General features: G+C 37.8%; 2 protein-coding genes across 3 annotated transcripts in view; both read right to left on the reverse strand.

Annotated features, from left to right (window-relative positions):
• slc43a2b (solute carrier family 43 member 2b) overlaps positions 1-3972 on the reverse strand; it is a 13848-nt gene extending 9876 nt beyond the window's left edge. Inside the window, 2 exon segments of one of the 2 annotated variants that reach the window (XM_014003214.1) lie at positions 2834-3122; positions 3855-3972. In XM_014003214.1, coding sequence (XP_013858668.1) covers positions 2834-2993 — 160 coding nt within the window. In that variant the 5' untranslated portion in view covers positions 2994-3122; positions 3855-3972. 2 annotated transcript variants of the gene reach the window in all.
• Positions 3973-6856: 2884 nt separating this feature from the next.
• hephl1b (hephaestin-like 1b) overlaps positions 6857-8434 on the reverse strand; it is a 17535-nt gene continuing 15957 nt past the window's right edge. Inside the window, exon 20 of the mRNA XM_014003216.1 lies at positions 6857-7634. Within this exon, the coding sequence (XP_013858670.1) occupies positions 7555-7634 (80 nt within the window). The 3' untranslated portion in view covers positions 6857-7554. The remainder of the gene's footprint in view (positions 7635-8434) is intronic.

Genomic DNA, 8434 nt, shown 5'->3' on the forward strand with positions numbered 1-8434 from the left:
CCTATCCCTGACCCCAGTATCTAAAATTAACCATTTTTAGAAAATGTAGGAAATTCACGTCAACTATGTGTTCCAAAGCCTAAAATTACCTTATATTCGCTGTAGACTTCCTATCCCTGACCCCAGTATCTAAAATTAACCATTAATCCTGATCCCTCATATTAACCTCAGACCCCTGACCCAAAGACCCCTGGTGGCGCAACCCGGCGGCAAGGACTGACACAAGGGGGTTACCCGACGTGTCAAAATAAGACGTGGAGGGAACCTTGGAAAAACGTCAATATGTTGACGAGTCGGGAGTGAGAATGTGTTACATACTCATGCTCTTTGGTTAAAAAAACTGGTGTATTGCTATGAATTTACTCCACTCAGTTAAGTGGAACCAGGTAACATAACATGGTTAGTAAATCCAACAGTTTTTTACAGTGCATGTTGGAGCCAGAGTCTGACCCAGAGCCAGAGGAGAATGAAGACAATAAACTGTAGTTGGTAAGTCCAGATCATTTCCATTCTCTTGCAAATAATTTGACATAATAATTTAAAGTATGTCACAACTGCACTCCGAGAGACTCCAAGTACACAACAAAATACATTTACTGGCAAAAAAAAAGTGGATTTTGCATGACATGTCCCCTTTAGCTTTTGGCCAAAATGGATACAACTTTTTCGTTTCTCATTATGAAAATGTTTTAGTGTTAAACTGGCATGAAAAACAGAGCAAAACTGACAAGCATTTAGCATTGAGATGTGAGCTGAAATTTGGATGTTGCGCTTCTTTTAAATTTACCAGATTGTGACAGACCAGRACACAGTGGTCACAATGGTCACATGAGCCATGACTACACAGAGGTAAGTGTTTGGTAAACCGCCGCCTAGGAATGTAAACATGTCAGCATAWAATCTGCAGCGACAGGAAGCAAAAAAGTAAGCGAGCAAACAAGTTCAATTCCCACTCAGACACTGAAAACTTGTTTAGATTTTATTAACACTTAAATGTCCGGGATAAGAACTGGATTAGTTAATAGCGTAATTAGCGTTATCAGAACCTGCTGGGTTATAGTGTGGAGAAGTCCAAAAGTGCAAGAAAAGTCTGAGTGATGGAGGATAAAGAGCAGCAACTACAGTTTTTTCTTGTACAAATTATGCTGTAGCTTTCTGTGTAATCTGTAAATAAATTTGCAAAAAAAAAAAAAAAAACCCTGAAAAACAAAGTCATAAAATCCAGCTCGTGTAAAGAGGTAAACCACTCATTGTGTCTCAAGTGGTTGTTATGTTGCTGTGGATCAGCCACCCAAAGCTAGAAACTCACACWAGACCACAGCTTCCTCCCACATGACTCGTGGTAACCCTGTTTACGCAGAAAACCACCTAATCTGCTCCACACTMCTAATGTTCTATCTACCTTTTTTTTTTACTCACTGTCTGCTCAGGTGATCTAAATTCTGCAGCTCATCACTTTACTATCAGTCCTCCCTCCCCAGACCATTATCTGTAAACTTTGAACTTCAATAATACCAGCAATAAAATGCTGATGTGGATCTTTCTGTTCCTCACGCAAATGTCACAAGCTGAAAAAGAGCTGAGCTGATCATTTTTAAAAAAATTTTACGTCATCAGATTTTGAAAAAAAAAATTACTCGGCACTTCTTAGTTTCCAGGAAACCATGTGCGTTGTTGAATGTTCAGCTGTTGCTTTAGTGATGGAATTATAATAACATAACAGCTGATTTATTTTCAGTGCATTGCATGGATTTTTTTAATTTTATTATTATTATGTTTTTTATGTGGGTTTGAAGTAGAAACGCATCTCACCCACTATTTTTTTTTTGGAGATAAATTTTAGATTAAGATCGTTTTATGTTGAAAACCTACAGAGACAATTTTGGTATACCCCCTTGAAAATAACATTCATGATCTCACACAATAACGCATGGTGATGATGTCACACTTATGTGTTGTTAATTAGACTCGGCTACTACCTCAGCTAATTTTACCTGTTTGTCTGCAAAGTTGACTGAGTTAAAGTCGTTTTTTTGTAAGTTTAATTTGTGGTAGTTTTCTTAAATTCAGTCATTCAAAAGGAGATGTGCAACAAGGGGGTTCTTTCTGCAAATTTTATCAATATTTTTTCAGTGGTTCATGATTTATTTTGGTAACAAACACACAAACATGTAAAGACAAAAACATTGTCTAACTTTGTCTTTTGGCAGCGGGTGAAAATTAAAGCTGAAAGCGGTAACCCAGACAATAATCRGGCGTTGGTCATGTCAGGATTTAATCCCATCAAAGAGGCACTCTTTAGTGTTTGAGAATTCAAATAATGAGAAAAAAAAAACAAATGTTTGGGAGAAGATCATTTAGGAGAGAGAAATCTAAAAGTCATATTTAAATCACTGCTTTATCAGGTCTCTTTCAGTAAATTCTCTTCATTGTTTTAAGACACTGTAAACAAAGTGGTGTTGAATGGGACGACCTGTTCTGAGCTACACGATGCTTTTATTTTTTTAACTCTGGATGTCTTTGCCTAGCTATTATTAATTTGCATTGAACCGATCAGGTTTATCTCTGGAGTCGCCCCAAAGAGGCTTTGACTTCTTCACAGAAAAAAAAAACACTTTACTTTTAAAAGGAGACAGGAAGACAGTAGTGTTGATTTACATCTCCTTAAACAAATAGAGTGCAATCACAGTGAAAGAACTCTTTCACCTTAAAGTTATTCTGAAAGACCAGACTCTACACCTTAAAACCTCAGTTTCATGAAGACATGCCTTTTATTTTTTTCTGAACAAAACATAAAGAACAAACCAAGCCTCACAGTTCAGTTTTGACTCACCTTCGTCGGTGCACAGGTAAGAGTAGAACCCCTCAGACTTCAGCATGATGAGGAGAGACCCCCATCCCAGCAGCACAGCAGAGAAGAGCAGGTTCTCGATGATGGCAGTCACTGCCATCCACCAGCGCCTGGCGAAGGCCGTGGCGAGGGTTGGCGCCATGATGGAGGGGTGAAGTTACAGAAAGGGTGAAGCAAAGAGCAGGAGAAGAGGAGAGGAGTTGGGAGAGCAGAGCAAGCTGGAAGAGCCTCCCTGACCGACGCTCGGCAAGAAAAGAGACAGATCACTTATCTGTGAAAAGAGAAGTACAGGAGGGAGGGGGCGGAGGTTTTACAGTTAGCCTATCTGAAATCAGAAATGGACAGGAAGGCTTGGCTTTTATGAGATGACAAGATAAAGTGTTTGCCCTAAGTGAAGGTGCTTTAATAGTTTAAAGTGAAGTCTGAATAATAACGTAGCTGCAGTTTGTTGTGATCAATCAAACACATTTTTGATTCAATAAAAAGCCTTTCTTTTGTTACAAACAGTATCAGCAATGAATTAAATGATTCTGACAAAAATACCGTACAAAGATTATTACATCATTCCACTGCTGGAACATGGCCAGTACATCACATTGTCCTTAATAAGAACTGAACAAGTATCCACCCTGACACCTCAGAGCTCCTGCTCTTGAGCAAACCAGCCCAAACTGGACCCAGACAGAAAATGGGATTTGTTTTTTTTTTCTTTTCTTTGTTTTTCCTACACAAACACCTAAATGTCCTCTCAAGTCCATCCAACCGAAACAGTTCCCTGTAATTACCACGGCACATCCCAAACAAGTTGTCTGACAAAGCCAAGCATTGTGCTTGCTCCATCTGTACAAGCAGGCAAGGTCTCAGTCAGAACACAACACTAATGAAATCCTGATTCTTTGTCATTTGGTTTAATCCAAGAAGAAAATGTGTCACCATTGCTTCTCCTTTTAAAGCAAACTGCAATTGTATAACATACCCAAACCAGTCCTAAATGTTTTCTCACCTCTCCAGGAGACAACACTCCAGCCTCCAGCTTGTGGCTCTCAGTGAACAGCTACCTGTAAAAACCCTCTTTTATATACTCTGAGGGTCTGCCCAGGGCGCCCCCTATTGACTTTTGCCTGTGTGATCTCTGCTCTGCTCACTTTCTGAGGAAGTTGTAAGAAAACCAGACCAAAGAAAGGTGTACTTTATCATGTGTTAATCTAACTCGTATTAAAGATGATAAAAATGTTCTCCTTTATAAGSAGAGAGTGGCGTAGACTTGTTTGTGTCCAAAACGAAACTGAAAACACCTCTGCAGATATCAGCTCTTCTCCGGATCAATCAGCAGTATTGATAGAGCAGGAGAACAAATTGAAGAACTGACCCYGTTTGTGAGCTGTTTACTGCTTTGATCATCTTCAATTCACAGAATTCAGTTCAGTTCAGAAAATTTCATCGAGTCATTTTTCTTAAAAACATGATGCAGTTGTCATCTTGCACAAYCTTATGTAATGGATATTTAGAACTTTTGAAGTGTGATTTTGTAGAAAGGTCATGAATTAATATATTACCCATTGTAGGTAGCTCTTTAAATGACCTGTTTGCTGAATCAAAGTTTAATTCTAACCAGATACTAATGAAATAACAGCTAGTTTGAGGGGAGGTCAAGAATGTGGATGCCTGCCATCTTACAATAACTCCTGCTTAAAAAAATTAAACTATGCATTTTTAGAGTCTGGAGTTGTTTGATCTGTTCTGGCTCACCTTTAGCTCGAGAATTAAAATACTTTTTGTTGAACTGAGGTGGTTCAAAGCACTATCAACGACTGGTAAGATATTAATAGTTCATAATCCTATAAATCCCATATCAAAAAATCTGAATTATCCCTTTATCCCACAAACACATTTGTCTGACTGCTGACTGTGTTATTTAACTCCCAGTGCAGCCAAAACAGCTCTTAGGTCCAAAGTCTTCTGGTTTATTTTCCTGATCTTTCCGCAGGCATTAAGGTGTAAAAGTCTAATACTTGTGTTCAAAACAATCAGATCAGCAAACTGATGGAGAAAACTTGTTTTCCAGTTGAAACACATCTGTTTGTCCTAACTTGCAGTGGACTCTGGTTCGTTTGTGATCGATGTGCAGATCAATTAGTCAGACAGSGCTCACACCAACATGAATACTTTATGTTGTTCCTGAGGTCAGAACCTCAGATTAGCAGGGAAAAGTACTGCTTTCTCACACGTTTGACATGTTTTTCAGGGAATCCTTTATTGTTTATGGAACYTCTGTTCTCTTCGTTATGCCAGAGATGTCAAACTAATTTTCCCTGAGGGCCACATGAGGATTATGGTGGCCCTTAAAGGGCCAGTTATAATTAACCTTGTCTCATTGATACAGSTGAGCACCGTTAACAKGCAATAACTGAGCTCTKCATGGTATTTCCTGCATAGAAACAGCAACTTAARTRGTCCTCATGTYTGATGRGAAATAAATTATACAAAAATACTATTAAAAGTAAAAGTGAGTTGTGGTGAGAAGCTGCCGCCTTGAATTCTGAACTCTCCCACTTTCTGACAGGGAATTCCCACCGGAGGGAGGCATTACAATTTAAAATTGTTAGTGGAAAATTCCCACTTCCCAGGTTAACTGGGCCGCAATAAAAGTAGTCAGCAAAACAAAATGCAGTGAAGTGAAAAAATGAATACTGGCTTTAAAACAGCATGCTTATTTTAAGACATTAGTACATCTTTGAAGCTGTTGCCACATAAAATGCCATGGAGGGCCACATTTGGCCCATGGACCTTGGYTTTGACACAGAAGCTGAGGCATTTTGGTGTTTTCGCCCCCTGCCTCCCGGATTGGGCACTGCACTAATCACCCACACCTGCGTGGAGTTTGGCTCATCACCTCCAGGCTTTTTAAAGCAGTGCTGGAGTTCATCTCATTGCTGAAGCATCGCCTCTGTTTGGTATGAGCGCAGTCTGCTACCTGTTGTCTTTATGAGAATTAATCGTACCTGTGTACCTGTGTACCTGTGTACCTGTTACTTACCTGTTTTCAGAAGCGACCTCCAGCACGTTTACCTCCTGCCTTGGAACCCGAGCCAACTCACCAGGATCTCATGCGCTGCCTCCCARGAAACACTGTAAATAAGTATTCACCTGTAAATACTCYCCTGTGGAACTTCACCTTTTGGACCCACTCCTCCAAGTCTCATCTCCTTCTCCAGCCTGTAAGAAAACTCTTGAAATACTTATCTGCTAAAAACCAATACTGGAAGATCTTCCCATTTCTCACCTCTGCAAAACCTCTGTTTCAGGTCCCGTCCCCAGACCCCAGCACCTATGTAAATAAAATCAGTTACCTTTTGAATCCGCCGTCTCAGTCTCTGTTTGTCATTGGTATTTGCTCACGTCGACCTCCTCCAGAAAACCTGATAGAAGCTTTATTGACTTTTATTAATTTATTGATCCGTTTGCTTCGTTTAGCTGAACATGTTTTCATCATTGTTTTGCTGTATTTATTATGCAAGATTTTAGTCCAGCTTGTGCGTCTGTAAATATTATTTTGTAATAAATGTAAATCCTCTTTATTTATCTGCTCAGTTACTAAGAAATAAGTACACAACCTGGATTTCATCTCTCTTCTAAAGAAGAAATGCAGTACTTTAATACCTCTCTAAGCTTTTCTTTCATAAGCATTTATACATCACCTCATTTACATTAATTTAGCATGAAATTTTAGTCAATGTGCACTCAAAATGTTATACAGACAAGCTGTAATTTGCATCTGTTTTTTGATTTAGCTCAGTTTTGGTGGCAACTGTTGCAAAATTAAAAAGAATAAAAATTACACTCAAAATATTTCAAAGTGTATTAAAACTCAAACAACTGCATCATACTCGTTTTTAATTTTGACGCATGAGTTATTATATTGTTTTCTAACATATTTTACTGGTATATTTGCAATATTTAAAATGCACAAAACATCATGAATTTTACTTAATAAAACACATATTCTTTTACAGTGTAGTAACAATACTTTTATTCAAGTAATAGATCAAAAATACAGGAATACATCTCAATGAGTGGATTCAGAGTCCATTTTATAAATAATGCCATAAAATCTGCTTCTTTTAAAGCTTTAGATATTGTTGGCCTCCATGTGGAGATGAAGATGATTCATAGATCCTCATAGAAACTTAAAAACAACAGAACAGTGCTTTCTTACTTTACTAATAGTTGTGATAAATAAGAAAATAAGTGACCTGTCCATGTGGCAACTTGTTTTCTTACTGGATTGTTGCCACCTTGTGGTGTTAAGTGATACTTGTATATAAAAGAAAATTGACTTCACAGTGGCAAAATAACTCTCCGAGGACAAATATCACATGACATGTAAAAAATACTTCTTTTTGCACATTCATAACAAATGTCAAATTTCTTGAAACAAATGTTACAAAAAATAAAATCATTTTTTTAACACAGTTTAATCAGCAAGAACTAAAATCACATTAAGCGTTCATTTTCTTTTAAGAACTACCCCGGTAAAACAATCACTATGCACAACCAGACCTTGATGTTATTATACTGGATGGTTTGTTACTTGATATTCTAAAGAAAACCATGTGCATCAAGAGGAACATGTCCCTGGGTTTTTGTCGTAGTGCATTGATGTGGTTTAACACAATTACATTCTACTTTCAGAGCTTTTTCTACTAGTGCATTTTAGCTGCCAGTAGCCCAAGTATCAGTGCCTCGTAGGATAATTTCTTTCTTGATCCTGCAGCAGGAAAAACTATTAAAAAAGAAGAAAGAAAGAAAGAGTCAGAAACGATGTCACAGKTGAAGTTTCAGAACACTTTTTGCTCACTTCTACAGTTTCAAATTAAATAAATTCAAACATTTGACAAATGTGACTAAATATTTCCATTCTGTCAACATCTGTGAAAACAGCAAACATGCAAATTTACATCTGCCAGCAGCGTCACCAGAATGACTGACTCAACGATAATGTGTTCCTTTGGACAGCACTAACTGAGATAAGGTTTTCAAAAACATTCCTCACGCTTTGCTCAACAGTCCTGAGAAGGTCTGTCACCTGATCTTTGACCTCTGTTGTACTCTGTTAGGTAAACTGAACTGCATAAGACTTTTGATCAGAACAAATAAAAACATTGCTGGTCCCAATGAAATATTTTTATGTTGTATGTCAGGCTTCTATTGCATTTTTTAAAGGGGGGAATATTATTTCTTTTCAAAAATAAATTTGACTTTGCATCATATTATGTTCCTAATGGCTACCCCAGGAGATTCAAGGATGTGTCAAAGCAACACTCTGGGTATGTGTTTAACGAGGGAATGACATTAAACATGATATAAAGCTCCAAAAGGCCGATTTTGCATTATACTCCACCTACACTCTGAAAATACAGTGGTTTGCAAAAGTATTCATACCCCTTGAACTTTTCCATATTTTGTTACATTACAACCACAAACATAAATATATTTCACTGGAATTTAATGTGAAAGACCAACACAAAGTGGTATACTTTGTGTTGGTCTTTCACATTAAATTCCAGTGAAATATATTTATGT

The sequence above is a fragment of the Austrofundulus limnaeus genome, unplaced genomic scaffold, assembly GCF_001266775.1.
Source record: "Austrofundulus limnaeus strain Quisiro unplaced genomic scaffold, Austrofundulus_limnaeus-1.0 Scaffold17, whole genome shotgun sequence".
Taxonomy (NCBI): Eukaryota; Metazoa; Chordata; class Actinopteri; order Cyprinodontiformes; family Rivulidae; genus Austrofundulus; species Austrofundulus limnaeus.